Genomic DNA, 18,277 nt, shown 5'->3' with positions numbered 1-18,277 from the left:
CAGGAGCTCCTCACTTGAGAGCAGTCATTATCTGCAAGTGTTCTCAATTCTACCTGGGGAGATTTAAAACCTTACCAATGCCAAGGCCCTTCCAGTTTGATTAAATCAGAATCTCTATTGTTGACAGCTGGAGTCCTGTGTGGTGTTGTGGGTCAATGCACTGGACTGCAAAGTTGATTTGAGCCACAAGGTTGGTGGTTCAAGCTCATCAGCTGCTCCTTTGAAACCCTATACAGGGTAGGTATGGGTCGGAACCGACTCAGCAGTTCACAACAACAACATTGTAGAAGGGGAGGGCGGTGGTGGTGGGGGGGGAGTTTCCCCATTGATTGTGCTGTGTAGCAGAGGTTGAGAACTGTTGCTTTTTAGTGTTTCAGTTTTGAATAGTGTTTCTGAACTTTCCTGAAACTAAGTATCATCTAATGCTACAGCTCTAGCATGCTAAATCTACATTTTCTATAGGAAAGCTCTGATCAACTTTGTACAGTCGTGTCAGGAGATTCCTATGCAGAAAGTCTAGGAAAAAGGAATGTGTGGCACCTATTTGTAAGGGATCAGGTGCTTAACATACTTGAAAGATTAAGGCCTCCTTTGTTTTCACTTATCAGGATTGGGCCTAATTCTTTTGTGAATTTTGTGTAGAAGATATAGTATTATTTCATTCATTTTCTCTTTGTTGATGTAGAACTAGGTTGTGGACCCTTAGTGTGTGCCCCCAGTACAGAAGAAAGAAGAGAACCATAGTGAGGAAAGTGGAGTCAGCGTGCTGGATGGGGACAAGACTGAAGTGAATGTTTTCTTCCTGTTACTGATTCTCTTTTAGTTGGATGGAAGCAATGGTTTGTTAGGAATTAACTTTGGTTCTCTTTATTAAGAATAGGGTATATTCTGATAGCCACAGGTTATTTCATGTTGTCGTTGTCGTTGTGTGTCATCATGTTGGTTCCGACTCACAGCAGCATTGGGAAATAGTTGGGGATCTGCTTTTCTGATAAAACCTTACTTGTTCCTAGTCAACTGGGAGTATTTGTGGAGCAGTTTGTGAGTGCAGGCAATATATTAGTTTAGGCATTTTTATGTTAATTAATGAAGGTCACATACTTAAAAAAAATCATTTCTTATATATTTTTTAGAAATTTTGTGCAAATCTGACACTTGGGAATGTTTGGCTCTATCTAATTGATATATCCACTGTAGGAAGTCCTTTTTGGTTCTGAATTATGTAAAACTGACAGGAATCATAGTGGAACTCCTGAAAATCATGTGGAATTGGCCTGAATGGGCCCTGAGGGTCTTCATTTTTAAGCTTGATTTTAATATTTTAAGTTTCTCAAGTGATTCTGACATTTATATCCAGGTGACAGCTTCTAGTTCATTATATATTTTTAAGAGTGCAAAAACAAACAAACAAAAAAACCACTTTAATAATGAGAATCTATTTGGAGCTAAAATTATTATATCAGGTCTTAGGTTCTTTAAAGAATGGTGAAAAAATTAAGATATTGCATGTATATTGGTAAAACGTAATATTTTGTTTGAGAGGTAGGTGTTGTATTTTCAATGATGATGGTGGTGTTGGTGTGCGTTAAAATATATGTATATACTATTTTTTTCTTTTTATTAAAAGTTGCACAGCAAACTTTTGGAGACAGAACGCCAACTAGGGGAAGCTCATGGCAGGCTGAAGGAGCAGAGACAGCTTTCAAGTGAAAAACTGATGGATAAAGAGCAACAAGTAGCTGATCTACAACTCAAACTTTCTCGTTTAGAAGAACAGGTAAAATGGTGTTCCAAATGAGTTTATGTTAGCAGATGTATTCATAGATTGAAGGCATTGTAAATATCATGAGGGGTCATCAGTCTTTTCATTGTCCAGAGCTTAATTAGACATTTATTTTTTTAACTTTAAATTGTTATATTTTTTTCTCCCTAATAAAACCATCCTACTGGAGTTCTGGTGTGGCGCTGTGGGTTGATGCACTAGACTGCAAAGCTGTTTTGAACTGCAAGGTCGGTGGTTCAAGCTTACCAGCCACTCCTGGGAAACCCTATCAGGGTCGCTATGGGTCACAACAGACTCGATGGCACCTAACAACAACAACTTATTAATGACACTAAGTCGTTTTGTTATGATTGTATTCTCTAAAGATCTCAATATGGTTGCACAAAGACTATTTCTTTACCTTCAAGCAAGAAAAATTCTGAAGGTAAATCCCTGTCAGACTCCTGAAGAAAAATCCCTGTCAGGCACCTGAAGAAGGAATCTTCCTACTCAGGAAGGATCACTTACCAATGAAACAGAAAACAGGAACAATTGGTAAAGATTATTAATGACATGTAGTTTGGTACATACAGTCTTTGAGTTTGCATTGAAGGGTTTTCACTTTTAAAAATTAAACATAAGATTGAATGCTATCCTAATTAAAATTGGTAATGCTAAAAATGGTACCCATAATGCGGTTAAAGTCAAAGTTATTATTGCATTATGCCTTTTACTAGAATTCAACAAGCATTCAGAGCTAAAACTTGTATCTTCAGCAATAGATTTTCTTGTAGAAAATTCTTGTATGTGGTAGAGATTCCTATTATTTTCCAATAAATGATAATTAAGATGGTTTTGGGGAAAATAAATACTAAAACTGTGGTTTAGATTATTGAAACTTTTTTTTTAACTTTTTATTGTTAATTGGTTGAAGGTTTACAAATAACAAACTTGTTTTCATTTCAGTGATTGCAATCCCCTCTGTGTAACAGCAGTCATCTGCTTGCTCCCTGTGGCTCCTATTTCCCTTCCCCCCCTCCCCTGTCCCTTCTGGCCATTGTCCTTAGGTACATATTGCCCGTTTGATCTTGAATGATTGGTCATTCCATCATTCATAGTGAGCTTATCATAGTAGTGTTGGTCCCCCTGTACACCTATCTACTACTTGGCAGAAAACAGGGTGTGTTCCTTTCGGGACTAGAGTGTTGAGGTCAAAGTCTCTTTCTGAATTGTAAGCCTAGATTTTTGTTTTTTAAATAATTTTGAGTTTTGTTCTATCATTATGCCACTCTATGCAGGACCTTCTAATGTGATCGTGTTCGGAGCAGTTGGTCCTGGTAGTTGGCCTTAGGGCTGTGGAGATTAATGTTAACATGTTTCATTGTCTGTTGGACAAGTTGACTTCAAGCCTCTTCAGGTCTCATTGCTCCTCTTTCTTCCACACATAGAAAAACAAATAGCTGTATTTGTTTCTTAAACGTCCACTCGTGAACTTTTAATACCCAGGTGCCACTCACCAAAGTGGTGCTGTTAAATGTCCTCAAGTCGATTCCTACTCATAGTGACCCTGCATACATAGAGTTTCCAAGAAGTGGCTGGTGAGTTTAAACTGTCACCCTTGGTTCAAACCGAACTTGCGGTCCAGTGCTTGATCTCACAGCACTAGAACATTGTCTGATAAAAATAATTTTTATGTAGAAAACTAAATGGCAATTTGGAGAAAGGAATCTGAGAATGACAGTCTCTTTTCAGAGAATAGTTTCATCATGGAGTTAAGAGTCTGTTAGTATTGAGATATTACTTTTCAAAGTTGAACTTCTGTGTTGCCTGAATTCACTTTTCTGTTCAGACTTGAGAATTGTGAGATTGGAAGTAATGCTAGATGCTAGATATTTGTGTATGATAGCATTATGCCTTTTAGTTGTAAACCTAAAGTCTCCTTTTTTTTTTTTTTTTCTTTTTTTTAAGTTGAAGGAAAAAGTAACAAATTCCACAGATTTGCAGCATCAATTAGATAAAACAAAGCAACAGCATCAAGAACAGCAAGCTCTCCAACAGAGTACTACAGCAAAACTTCGAGAAGCCCAGGTGAATATTATTTCAACTCTTAGCATTTCAAACAAAAACGAAATCACTTGATAAGGATAGTTTGTATACAGAAGGTGGTAAGAAAGTCTGATTGGAGAGAGTTTGAGAGTAAATAAAGACAACTCTTTTCTAGGAGTTTTACTATAAAAGGTATTAAGGAAATAAGTATTAAAAATAGGTTGGGGAATTTGGCATTGGCCTTCAACCAAGAGCACTATTTTGTACTGTATCCCAGAATTAACTTGATCCAGGCAGAGCTGGAAAATGGCAACTTTTCCTCTTTCTGTAGTGGAACACACTCACTTTCTTATTTCAAACTTTCTCTGTGGAGTAGTAAAAAACAAAAAGAGACTAGTAAAAGTCTCTCATTGAAGAAACATGAGACATCCTAAAAATATTAAAGACATGCAATGCCCGTAGCTCTAGGTTACCATTATGGTAACATAGAGGTCAGTTACCTAATCCAGAAAGCATGTGGAAAAAGAACAGTCATGGAAAACTGCTTGGAAGTGACAGTCTGAGTCAAAAAGGATGACCCAGAGGTTCTAGGGGGCCTGCCAAGATGCTGATAGTGAGGAGAATACTCCAGGTGGAAGCAATATGGTCAAAGACACTGAGTTCAATATAAACTAAACTGTTAGGTTTTTCTGGAACTTAAAGTATAAGTTTGAACTAGGAGGAATGTTAGGTTTCTGATGTGGTGCTGTAAGATAAACACTGGACTGCTAAACTGTAAGGTAGGTGGTTCAAACCTATCAGCTGCTCCTTACAAAGCCAATGTAGGATTGCTGTGAGTCAGAACTGACTTGATGGTACTTAATAACAACAGAAGGATATTGGGGTCTTTTTGACATTGAAGAGCAGAAATAAGATCATGAGAGGGCTGGAAGACAGGACGTTGTGGTCACAAAGTAGGATAGTTGAAATTTTTTAGTTGGAACAATTAGAAATGATGACAAGATCCTAAGATTAAAATGTAGAATGAGTGGAGGGTCCAGTAATTAAGATAATATGAATGATGAGGTTATGCTCTTAATTCTCTATGTATCTTGAATCTTCCAGGAAATTGGCAGAAATTGGGATTGAGAGAAAGACTAAATCAGGTCTCAAGTCTTCAGTGAATGAGGTAGGGACTTAGACAGATGATAGCAACAAAGAGTAGCTGGTAGAATAAGTGAATGATATATCCCTGAAAGCCACATGAAGGTGACGGTAATGGCAGAAAACAACCAGGAAAAGACTAGTCTTAGACTAGCCTTAGACTAGAGAGGGGTAAGGGGGTATCATTATCTTTAAAGGGAGAACCAGATTTCAGTTAAGACTTGGAAATAGAGTGACATTCTGGGAAAAACTTGGTTCTAGAAGATTAGTGGAATATGGAGAAGGGGGTTCTAATAACAGGACCAAAGGATGAAAGCAAAGAGGTTAGGTTGCTTTTCATCAATTAGTGACTGGAACTTAGAGGGATGAGAAGCACATTTCAAAGTTACTGAGCTCAAATATTTAATATTTACAAAAATTATTGATGGTCTGAGGTTTTTCTGACTTTGTCTCAGCAGGGCATTGAGGGCTAGTGTAAGGTTTACAAAGGGGCTGAGTAATGTCTTGTTCTGGGTAGAGGTTGCCTTTAAAAATGATTGAGGTAGAATCAAAGGCTTTGGGGTCATTTAGCTCCAAAATGTTTTGGGGCATTTTCTTAGATGTGGTCTATTACATCATGCTGTGTAGCCTTAAGTCCTTTGATAAAGTAAAAGAAGAGGGATTTGTGATTATGAATTGGCTGATGGGTTCCTTTGGGAAATTGGAATGATCCTGTGTTAGTATATATGAGTTACAGTGCAGTTTACTTTTGTTCATTCAACAAATATTTGAAAGGATATGTGTCAGGCACCTAGGATATGACAGAAGAAGACAGATAAAATTCCCGTTTCAAGTAGCTTACTTTCTAGTTGAATAGGAGGTGAAGGGAGGCAGATAAACATGAAAAACTAAGTAAATCTATCATTTAGTATGCTAGATGGTAACTGCTGTAGAATGAGAATAAGAAAAAATCAGATAGGAGTATTTGTCTAGGTTGCAATTTTAAATATAATGGTCCTGGTAGGCCTGATTGACATGGTGACATTTGAGCAAACATTGGAAGGAAAGTGCTCAGGTATTGGAGGAAGGTGCTCCAGGTATAAGGGACAATTTAGTGCAAAGGATCCAAAGTGAGAGTGTCCCTGGGATAATTAAGAAATAGTAGTCTCCATCCTGGTGTGGAGCTGTGGGTTAATGCTCTGGGCTGTGAAGTCAGTTTCAATTACAAGGTCAGTGGTTCAAGCTCACCAGCTACTCCTTAAAAACTGTGGTTGGAACCGACTTCATGGCACTTAACAACAACAACAACAACAACGTGTGAAATGATTAAGTAGAGTAGGAGAAGGTGAGGTCAGAGTATTAGGGGAGAAAATGTGGTTTGGTATAGATATCTGTTATTTAAAAAGTAGTCCTAATTATTTAATTAAATGTACCATGTTAATATGTAATAATTAGTTTTAAAAATGTAAGAGTTTGATTTATCAAATGTGTTATCAACCACTATAAGTTTTTGAGGCATAACTTTGTAAGATCTCAGTCTTTAAGGTAAAAACTAGTTTTTATTTGTTACAGAATGATCTGGAACAAGTGCTACGTCAAATTGGTGACAAGGACCAAAAGATACAGAACCTTGAAGCCTTACTACAGAAAAGTCAAGAGAATATTTCCTTACTAGAAAAAGAAAGAGAAGATCTTTATGCGAAAATTCAGGCTGGTGAAGGAGAAACTGCTGTTCTTAACCAGTTACAAGAAAAAGCCCACACATTGCAGGAACAAGTAAGCATGTGAATATGCCCCATTTATACAGTCAACTTTTGTCTGACTGCAACTAAATGTTTTCTTTGAAGAAGTCTTCATTCTGACTCTTTTTAATTCTTTTATATTAAAATATATGTCAGGTTACAAAATGAAGTTTTAGTTTTTTTGGAGAAAGGAATTATGGAATTATGGAAAAAAGGAAACAAAGCATTTGCCTTTTGACCATTTGTAAGTACATTCAGCCACAGTAATGATATTCACAATGTTCTGTAATCATCACCACTATTCATTTCTGAAAATTTCCATCACCTCAAACAACAATTCTGTAAACACTGAAAAATGATATTTTTCAATGAGCACCATTTTACCTACTTTAGAGATGAGTTCCTATTGAAGTGAAAATAAATCAGCGTGATTTGACAAAGCAAGTCTACAGTTCATGTCTCAAGATGTAATTTAGAGCCTGTGTGAGTGAGTACAGGTATATTATTTCATCTTATTAGCTCCTTTGAAAAATAGAGATATGTGCTTGTCTAATTGTAGTTAATGAAATGAATGAATAATAAAAGATATTTACAAACTAAAGGTATGAGCCAAGTATTAGTTGTTACTGTGTAGTGATTAATATATATAGACTTAATGGTTACTTATACTTTGATCAATATATAATGGTTACTTATACTTTGAACAATATATAAGGCACTTTAAAAAAAGTTCAAGGAAAATGGATTTAAAAGATAATGGAAATTTTTCCATGAACTTCATAAATCTCCCATGAGGCTTTCTGCTCCCATAAAGATTGACGGCCTTGGAAACCCTACGTAGGGTTACTGGGAGTCAGAACCAACTCCACTGCATACAACCACCACCACCACTATAGAGGTAATGTGTTACTGTTGTTGGTGTGTGCTGGTGAGTCAATTCCAACTCATAGTGACCTTGTATAGGGTTTCTGAGGAGCAGCTGGTGAGTTTGAATCACTGACCTTGCTGTTCAAACTGGCCTTGTAGTCCAGTGCTTATCCTACAGTGCCACACCAGGACTCTTCATCTTTTAATAAATTGCTTATTGTGCCAACATTCCTATGTAGTATAAGAGAAACATATTTTAAATGAATACGTTTCAAATGGAAAAGAGTTAAGAGAGGCTGTTTTCAGGAAAATAAACGATTCTCTAAATGAGGAAATATTAAATAACAATAATTTTAGGCACTAATTTTAGACCTTAGAACTAAGGTCTGAGTGAGAAGAAATCAGGGAGGTTGAGGCAGTTTGAATTTGTAGAGCTGAATGCCAGAGAGGAGGGAATAATGTAAAGAGGAAGCTCCAGGAATCTGAGTAGGGATCAATGGGAGCCATTGGCTGAGTGCTAAGGTATGTGTTCATAAGGAGGGATTGCGCAAGGCCAGGCAGTGAGCAATTATCACAGAGCTGTAGGCTGAAAGGTTTTTAGCGCTCGCTGGCAAGGGGCTGTGAGGTATTCAAGTTCCAGTCATTCACAGTGGAAAAACCTGGTTGATCAGTTGTAACATTCAGTAGAGACCTCAGAAACATCATTTTTCAGAGTAAAGCTAAATTGGCTCTAGACTACAAGCTACTGTACCCCTGACAGAACAAAACTTAAAAACAAGCTTTTTTCCAAAAGATATATTAACTATCTGCAGAAACAAAACCAAACATTCTTTAAAAGAAGACAAAATCCATACTGAACTATAATAAACAACAAAATTTACCAGACATGTGAAGAAGCAGAAAACACGTGAGCTAAAAGTAGAGAAAAATAATTTAGCAGAAACACATCTTGAACTAACATGATGGAATCATCAGACAACTAGAGGAGCTCTTATTCATATGTTTATAGCTAGAAAGGAAAATATTTACATAATAAAAGAAATAGAAATTTTAAAAGGGAACTTAAAGAGATAAAAAATAAAAGTACCTGAGATGAAAATCTCATTGGCTAGACCTAAGAGCAGATTGTTGTATTTGTTAAGAGACTTCAAGTTGATTCTAACTCATAGTGACCCTGTACTGGGTTTTCACCACCGACCTTAGGGTTCACAGTCCAATGCTTATCCTACAGAGCCATACCAGGATGCTAATAGCAGATTGTTGTTGTTGTTGTTAAGTGCTGTTGAGTTGATTCTGCCTTTTGGACAGTGGATAAGGAAGACCGCAGAAGAATTGATGCCTTTGAGCTGCTTCACAGAAGAGAGATGAATGGATGTCTGCTCTGGCAAACATTTATAGCCTTGGAAACGCTATCCAAGGTCACTATGAGTCAGAATTGATTCAACATCATTTAATAGCAAGCACATATATAACTACTAGAGTCACAAAAGAGGAAGAAAAATATTTATAGAAATAAAAACTGAAAAAGTATAAAATATGATTAAAAATACAAGTGTACCACATTCAGAAAAATGAAATAGGATCTATGCCTCACACCATAGACAAAAACAAATCTAAAATGGGATAAGGACTGAAATATGCAGATTAAAAACATAAAATTCTTAGAAGCAAATATAGGGGGAGTTTATTGGACCTAGCTTTTAACAAATGACTTATTATCTAATATAATAACAAAAGCACAAACTGCAAAAGACAAACAATTGGGACCTCATAAAAACTTTTGTTCATCAAAAGACTTACCAGAAAAGTGAAAAGACAAGTTGCCAAATGGAAGAATATCTTCAGAAGTTATATATATGATTAGAATCTATTAACCAAATACATGTAGAACTTCGACAATTTAAAAATGAAAAGATTTGACTACACATTTCATCCAAGAGAATTCAGGTGCACACCAAACACATGAAAAGATGCTCAGTACCATTAGCCATCAGAGGGATGCAAACCCAAGCCACAGTGAGATACCTTTCACTCTCATGGAAGTAGCTGTCAAAAAATCAAACAACGTATTGCATTAGTTCAATCTGCCAGATAAGATCTCTTTAAAGTGTTTAAGAGCAGAGATGTCAGTTTTAAGACTAAGGTGTGCCTGTCTCAAGTCATGGTATTTTTAGAAACCTCATATGCATGTGAAAGTTGGACAGCGAAGAAGGAAGACCACAGAAGAATTGATGACTTTGAGTTATGGTGTAGGAGAAGAAATATTTAAAGTACCATGGACTGCCAAAAGAACAAACCAATCTGTGTTGGAAGAAGTACAACCAGAATGCTCATGTGGAGCTAGAAGGCCAGACTTCGTCTCTCATACTTTGGACATATTGTCAGGAGGGACCAGTCCCTGAAGAAGGATATCAGTTTTGGTAAAGTGTAGAGGGTCGGAGAAAAAGAGGAAGACCCCATCTAGATAGATTAGCGCAGTGACAGTAGCAAAGGGCTCAAATATAGCAATGATTGTGAGGTTGGCCTAGGACCGAGCAGTGTTTCCTTCTGTTGTGCATAGGGTTGCTTTGAGTCAGTACCCACTTGATGGCACCTGACAACAACAGGATGGCTAAGATTGAAAAAATTAAATACAGTAACAAATGTTGGAGTGCCCAAAGAACCAACAGATCTGTATTGGAAGAAGTGCAGCCAGAGTGCTCCTTGGAGGCCAGGATGGCCAAACTTCATCTCTCATACTTCAGACATATTGTCAGGAGGGAGCAGTTGCTGGAGAAGGATATCATGTTTGGTAAGGTGGAGGGTCAGAGAAAAAGAGAAAGACCCCCAGTGAGATGGACTGGCAAAGTGACAGCGTCAGTGGGCTCAAGCGTGGCAACAATTGTGAGGTTGGCCCAGGACAAGGCAGTGTTTTGTTCTGTTGTGGATAGGGTCGCTATGAGTACCGACTTGATGGCATCTAACAACAACAATAACAAATGTTGGAGAGGATGTGGGGAAATTGGAATGCTTACACGTTGCTGTTTTAAATGTAAACTGGTACAGCTGTTGTGAAACCAGTGGCTAAAAATAGAACTGCCATTGTTGTTGTTGTTGTTAAGGGTTGTCGAGTTGGTTCTGACCTGTAGCAACCCTGTATAGGGTTTCTGAGGAGTGGCTGGTGAGCTTGAACCACTAGTCTTGTGGTTGAGACCGACTTTGCAGTTTAGCGCATTAACCCACTGTACTACACCAGGACTCCAGAACTGCCATAGGATCCAGCAACTCCACTCCTTTGTTGTTGTTAAGTGCTGTTGAGCTCGTCCCAACTCATAGTGACTCCCTGTATGGTTTCCAAGGAGCAATGGGTGGGCTCAAACTGCTATCCTCGTGGTTCGATGCCCATTGCTGATCCACAGAGCCACAGCAGAAGTCCAAAATAACTTGAAGCAGAGACTCAAATACATGCACACCAATGTTTACTGTAGCATTATATACAATAATGAAAAAGTAGAAACAATCTACATGAGCATCAACAGATGAATGTATAAAAATAAATGTGATACAAACCAGTAGAAGAAACAAAGTCTTGACACATGCTACAATAAATGTGGAGATGTGAAATGTTATGCTGAGTGAAATAAGTCAAATATAATCTCATTTATAGAAAGAGGCAAGAAAAGGCAAATGCATTTTAGCCAAAGATATAGGAAAATACTTGCGAATGGTGATGGAAAAGTCACATTGATTAAGGGTAGAATTGCACGGCTGATTATTGTAATTACTGTCAATTACAATACAACTGCTGAACACCTGTAAAAAGTTATTGGTAAAAGTAAGTACACAAGAGGGCTTCAAAAAGTTTATGGAAAGATGCAATTAAAAGATATGAAAGTTTTTCATTTTGAACTTCCCTTGTATTTACAAAAACAAGAAAGAAAGAAAAAGGTTACCTGCTGAGACTGCTTATGTACAATCAAACACCTCATGGGATTTGGCTTCTTGGTTTGAAGTTTTAGGGTCATGGTTTCATGGGAAATCTCAGTTAAATTATCTGATGTTTAGTGCTTCTGTTCTACCTTCTATTGTTTGTTGCATAGTACCTAAGTTCTTGAAAATTTGCAAGTGGCTATCTAAGCCACTCTCCTCACCTAGAATAACAGGAAGAAGGAGAGTTAGGAATATGAGGAGGATACGGAATTTGGTAGCATAGTGGTTACGAGTCGGGCTGCTGACTTCGAGGTCAGTAGTTCAAAACTATCAGCAGTTCTGTGGGAGGCTTTGTGCCTCAGAAGCCCTATACAGAGTCACTCTGAGTTGGAACCAACTCCATGGCACACCACCACCACCACCATGATGCTTATGTTGGGACTTTCTAGTTCATGTTATATCATTTGTGAACTTCCTAAATAGTGTCTTCCTTTTATTATAGGTAACTCAGCTAACAGAGAAGCTGAAGAACCAGTCAGAAAGCCATAAACAAGCCCAGGAAAATTTGCACGACCAAGTGCAGGAGCAGAAGGTCCATCTAAGAGCTGCACAAGACCGTGTTCTTTCCCTAGAAAGCCATGTGACTGAATTAAATAGTCAATTAAATGAGAGTAAGGAGAAGGTCTCCCAGCTAGACATACAGGTAATCCATGAGTTTGTATGACTAAACCATCATTCTTAGACCTTGAAATGTTTTAAATTAAGATGCTCTTCTTTCTTATGACCCATTCATATTAACAAAGTAGGCATGGGAATTAGATGATGTTGGTATCTAGATAGTTGAGTTTTCCAGTTTTGCTTCTCTTTTGCGTTTCTTGCAGATTATACCTCCTGAACGTGCTGGATCTTTTTGCTTTTTCTTGTCTTGATCAAGCCCTTCTTATGATTTTTGAAGCTTAAATTAATTTACTATGATACCATTAGATTTCCATGTTAAATATTTTTTAACTTTTACTTCTTAATTTTATTTTAAAGGTCTGAAATTTTTTTTTTCTTTTTTTAAATATTTATTTGGTAAGATTATATTTGCATATTCTTTTAGAGGCTAATATAGCAGTTGAACAATGATTCTATCATGAATGGAAATTCAGACATATTCCTTTACTATTCTCATCAGTGGTTTCCTATTCTGAACTATCACAGAAAAAAGTGTAAAATATTCCTAATCCTTAATTTTCTTTATTTTAGGAGAATTAGAAATAATATAATTAGTAATGAAATATTATAATATATGCTGAGTTGTATGATAGCCCAATACATGGATGTCCTAATTAAGAGAGAACGGTGGACGGGAAAGGGGCAGAGGAAGTATAATTCATATTGAAGGCTGTCATGTTTGATCATCAGTAAGTGCTTCAAGTCCTCTTCACTTTTAGCAAGGAAGATTGTGTCATTTGCATAGTCATCTGCAAGTTGTTAATGACCTTGCTTCCAATCCTGACTCTGGTTCTTCTTAAATATAATCCAGCCTCTCAGGTTACTTGCTCAGCATATAGATTAAATAAGTATGGTGAAAGGATAAGGGTCGGATGCGTACCTTTCCTGATTTTTAAATCTTGTTCTGTTCAAATGACTGTCTCTTGGTCTGTGTGTAAGTTTCACATGAGCACTATTTAACTGTTCTGGAATTTCCAAGCTTTGTAAGTGGTCCATAGTTTGTTATGATCCATACAATCAATCATATTGAGTTTGCATAGCCAAAAAATGCAGGTAAACATCTTTCTGGTGTTCTCTGCTTTCAGCCAATATCCATCACACATCAGCAATGATAGCTTTCATTTTACTTCCTTGTTTGAATCTGGCTTGAATTTCTGGCAGGTGTATGTTGATGCACTGCTGCAACCATTTCTGAAATATCTTCAGCAGAACTTTACTTGTATGTGTTATGAATGATGTTGCCAAATAAATTATTCAATCATTTGTATCACCTTTCTTTGGAATGGGCACAAATATGGATCTCTTCCAGTTAGTTGGCAAGGTAGCTAGCTGTCTTCCAAATTTATTGGCATAGTGTAGTAAACACTTTCAGCTTTGCATCCATTTGTTGGAATATCAGTTAATATTTTGTCAATTCCTACAACCTTGATTATTTTTGGCCAATGCCTTTAATGCAGCTTGAACTTCTTCCTTTAGTTCCATCAAGTCTTGTTCATATGCTATTTCCTGAATAGCTGAATGTTGGTCAATTCTTTTTGGTTTAGTGACTGTATGTATTCCTTCCGCCATCCCTTGATGCTTCCTGTATTGTTCAATATCTTTTCCATCATTATTGTCATTGTTATGTGCCTTTGAGTTGGTTCTGACTCATAAAGACCCTACGCACAACAGAATGAAACATTGTCTCTTCCTGTGTCATTCTCACAATTTTTGTTACGTTTGAGCCCATTGCTATTGCTACAGTGCCAGTCCATCTCATTGTGGGTCTTCCTCTTTTCTGCCGACCCTCCACTTTACCAAGCATAATGTCCTTCTCCAAGGACTGGTCCTTCCTGATAATATGTCCGAAATATGAGAGGCATTCTTGCTCCTAAGGAGCATTCTGGCTGTATGCCATCCAACACAGATTTGTTTGGTGTTCTGGCAGTCCATGGCACTTTGTGTTCTTATCCCATGCTACAACTTACCAGTAGAATCCTTCAATATTGCAATTGATGCTTGAATTTTTTCTTCAGTTCTGTTAGCTTGAGAAATGCCAAGCGTGTTCTTCCCTTTGAGTTTTCTAACTCCAGTTACACTTTTCATTCTAATACTTTACTTTATCTCCTTCAGCTGCCCTTTGTGTTTTACTTCATCATTTCTTCTAGCTGGTTTAGCTTCTCTACATTCAAAAGCAAGGTTGAGTCCCTTCTGACATCCATTTTTGTCTTTCCTGTCTTTTAAATGACTTTTTATTTTCTTCATATGTGATGTCCTTGATGTCATCCTACTATTCATCTGGTCTTAGGTCATTATGTTCAGTTTGTCAAATCTATACTTGACTTACTGTTTACTTGATTTACTGTTTATTTAATGTGTAAGTATTTTAGTTTTTACTTTTAATTTGGATTAGATCTAGATACCTACATATAACCATGGTTTCTGTAAAAATGTAAATATGTAAGAATTCTTTGATTTTTTTTTTCTTGAAAAGAATTCTTTGATTTTTTTTTTTTTTTTCATTTCTGTGTAAAATTACCCATGCTGTATAAATCTTAAGCGATTTCTTACATTTATCAATCTTATATTCCACCTATTAAAAGAATGTCCCCTCTTAGATTTTTTACATTTGTCAGTCTTTTCTACATCCAGTTATAAAAAAATTCTCCTCTTCCCCTCTCCTTGAGATACTTTAATTGTAAATATGTGTGTCTCATTGTTTTACTCTTTCTTTTATGAGATGAGTTATGCTAAAGTTATTTAAATACTTTTTATAAAAGGACAGACAGATAGTTTTACTTGGTTGATTTTATTTCAATCTTATTGTTGAAAGCTTTGAATTTTTAATGTCATTTCTTGACTTTTTATGAGCATCAAAGTTTAAACCATTTAAGTGAGAATTTGTCAGGTGTAATGGTGAGGGTGCTGTATCAGCTTGACTAGGAGAAGATATCCCGAGGTTTAGTAGTTGGGATGTGTTTATTCCCATGGTGATGAAACCTAATACAGGCATAGTTATCACTATAATGAGTGGCTATGAACAGCCAATCAATTGAAGGGCTGCTTCCTTAGGGGAGTGGCCTACTCCCTGTATAATGGGAGGGGGACTGTCTCTTTGTCTCTTCCACAGGATATCTGAGACTCTACAGTTGTGAGCCATTTCCTTGATAACGGACATCTTTGCATGTATATATATATATATTTAATTTGTCTTTCCCCGCCATGGTTTTGCTTCACTAGAAAACCCAGCCTAAGACATCAGGGAATCCTGAATTTCACATAGTAGTTTCAATTTGTCATTGTCTGCTAGTTTCGATGTGGATATAATTTTCTGTGGCATGGCCATTTAATTTATCATAACCTTAGACAAGCTTCAGAAAGCCACTTTTAGTGATCCTTTACAATAAAGTATTCAGTCTTTATCTTAGCAAAAGAGTACTAGTGTCTTTGTGCTTTATAGGAACATCTTTTCATCATTTATTCAAATGTTATTAGGAGTCTTCTTTGTCGATAACATTTGGAGTTTTTTTCACACACATTTTTTCATTGCCTAAATATTTATGTTCTTTTCAAAGGACTTTTTTTTATTAAGTTAATAATAAAAACTGTGTGTTCAAGCAAGAGGAAATTGAGAACTAAATTTGAATTAAATAACTTGTATATTTTGTTACAGATTAAAGCTAAAACTGAATTATTGCTATCAGCAGAAGCTGCAAAAACTGCTCAAAGAGCAGATCTACAGAATCATTTGGACACAGCCCAAAATGCATTGCAAGATAAGCAGCAGGTACGGGAACCTCATGTAATTTCATACCATAATCCAGTTTTTTGGTAGATAAATTAATTGCACATGTGTAAAAGTCATACATACATATGTATATATATATGTATGTATAATCTTGTGATAGACTTGCTTATGCCCTTTAATTCCTCCCATAGTTCAGAACTCATTGAGTAATAGATGCAGGAGTTGACAGATGGAGATTAACAAAATCAAAACAAGATCTCATTTTATATAGTTTTATTTTAATATCCTTTGTCTTTACATACATGAAACATCACAAAACTTTGGTATTTTCTATAATACTTGATTGCATAAAATTCCATTTCAGAATACATTTCATTTTTTAGTACAAACTCCCATTTTAGAGGCATAGATTGCTACTAAACTTTATGCATTTATTAGCAGAGGTATAAACAGCCTCCTTAAAACTATGCATACTGCGCCTTGTTGCTGTTAAGTGCCGTCTAGTCAGTTCTGACTCACAGTGACACTGCATAGTGTTTCCAAGGCTTTAGATCTCCCTGGCAGCATAAAGCCTCATTTTTCTCCTGTGGAGTGTCTGGTGGGTTCAAACTGAGGAACTTGTGCGTATTGTATAGAGACACCGCACTCCTCATGGATACTACCTTAGGATAAGATAAAAGCTAGAGTGAGCTAAAGAATATTTGAACTATACAACCAAACAGTTGCCTAAGCAAAAGGTGAAACTAAATTATATTCCTACTAGTACTGAATGAAAGTGGCTTAGTGCCTCCTGCTCTCTCCAACCCTCTCTACCTCTCCTATTAATATGTTCCCCATTATTGTTTCAATTTGGAATGTATACATACCTTAAAGAAGCAACTATGGTTGGGCTTCCTAATATTGTATTTGTTCCCTAGCATAGACTTTGGTGATTGGGAAAGAGATGAGACCCCCACACTTGCTTTAGTAGGTAGGCTGGGCTAAGACCCATCTATACATACCACTTGGTAGGAAGAGAAGAGCACTATATATTTCACATCAAAAATCAGAGTTAACCATCTTTCTTCAGAGGTAGGAGTAAATGAAGGGTTAGGTGGAATACAGAACTTTTTTAAACATTTATTATAGAACAGAAATTTCATATTTTATGGCCAAAGTCAAAATTAAAGGTATAAAAATTTTTAGTTTGTCCTATAAGGAGTAATAATAGTTATTGCTTTCATTTTAAAACAAACAAAACAATACAGAAGTATACCAAGTTAAAAAATAAAAATAATAATTTATGACTTGAAAAACTCCAACCGTACTTACGTATTTGGGGAGATGATACTACTATGAGGAAAGTCATATTTCTAATGATTGGTGACTCAGATAGGTCAGACAGACTTGTACGCTCTTGCTTTTATACTTAAAATTCTCTTTCTTGAGAATTTGAAACATAAGTAGATTAGCTATTATTAAGAGTGGATGGACATCAGAGAATCATTTGATAACTTATTACAGAGCATTTGCACTTATGTACTTCATATGACACGTTTGGACTTAAACCATAAGTGAATGTTAAGAATTTGCACATACAAATGAATGTTATATTTGACTTAGCTTCCTATGAGATGTATATATAAAATATGGCGATATAATAAGCTATTGTCCTCAAAAAAAACAAAGCAAAACAAAACAAAAGCAATTTTCCTATGCTTATCCTTAGCCCCAATCCTATTTTCCATGTATGCATGTGGAATCACGTTATAGCTGTTGTTAAATACATCTGGGAACTATTTTCTAAGCATGTAAACAGAATTGGAAACCATACAAAAAAATATAAAAATAACCACATAAAAGTTTAAAGCATTATTAACAAAATTTTAAGGCAAGTAGCAGAAGGATGAAGCATTTTCTGACGTATGACTGATGAAGAATTAGTAGCCTTGATATTGAAAACACTTTTACAAAATAAAAATATAGGCCTACACGAAATGATAAAACAATATTAGGAAATGTTCAAGTGCATTGAAATCCAGTTACAAATTGAAACAATAATGGGGTACATATTAATAGGAGAGGTAGAGAGGGTTGGAGAGAGCAGGAGGCAGTAAGTCACTTTCATTCAGTACTAGTAGGAATATAATTTAGTTTCACCTTTTGCTTAGGCAACTGTTTGGTTGTATAGTTCAAATATTCTTTAGCTCACTCTAGCTTTTATCTTATCCTAAGGTAGTATCCATGAGGAGTGCGGTGTCTCTATACAATACACACAAGTTCCTCAGTTTGAACCCACCAGACACTCCATACAGGAGAAAAATGAGGCTTTATGCTGCCAGGGAGATCTAAAGCCTTGGAAACACTATGCAGTGTCACTGTGAGTCAGAACTGACTAGACGGCAC

The 18,277-nt window shown here is 36.4% G+C and overlaps 1 protein-coding gene across 1 annotated transcript in view; it reads left to right on the top strand.

Annotated features, from left to right (window-relative positions):
- The window catches only part of EEA1 (early endosome antigen 1), a 197,923-nt gene that overhangs the window by 135,764 nt on the left and 43,882 nt on the right, over nucleotides 1–18,277 (top strand). The window contains exons 12-16 of the mRNA XM_006870728.1: nucleotides 1,628–1,777; nucleotides 3,731–3,850; nucleotides 6,503–6,706; nucleotides 11,951–12,151; nucleotides 15,818–15,931. Coding sequence (XP_006870790.1) covers nucleotides 1,628–1,777; nucleotides 3,731–3,850; nucleotides 6,503–6,706; nucleotides 11,951–12,151; nucleotides 15,818–15,931 — 789 coding nt within the window. The remainder of the gene's footprint in view (nucleotides 1–1,627; nucleotides 1,778–3,730; nucleotides 3,851–6,502; nucleotides 6,707–11,950; nucleotides 12,152–15,817; nucleotides 15,932–18,277) is intronic.

The sequence above is a fragment of the Chrysochloris asiatica genome, unplaced genomic scaffold (assembly GCF_000296735.1).
Source record: "Chrysochloris asiatica unplaced genomic scaffold, ChrAsi1.0 scaffold00149, whole genome shotgun sequence".
Taxonomy (NCBI): Eukaryota; Metazoa; Chordata; class Mammalia; order Afrosoricida; family Chrysochloridae; genus Chrysochloris; species Chrysochloris asiatica.
Note: the sequence above shows the minus strand (reverse complement) of the source record. Positions and strands in the feature narration are given on the sequence as shown.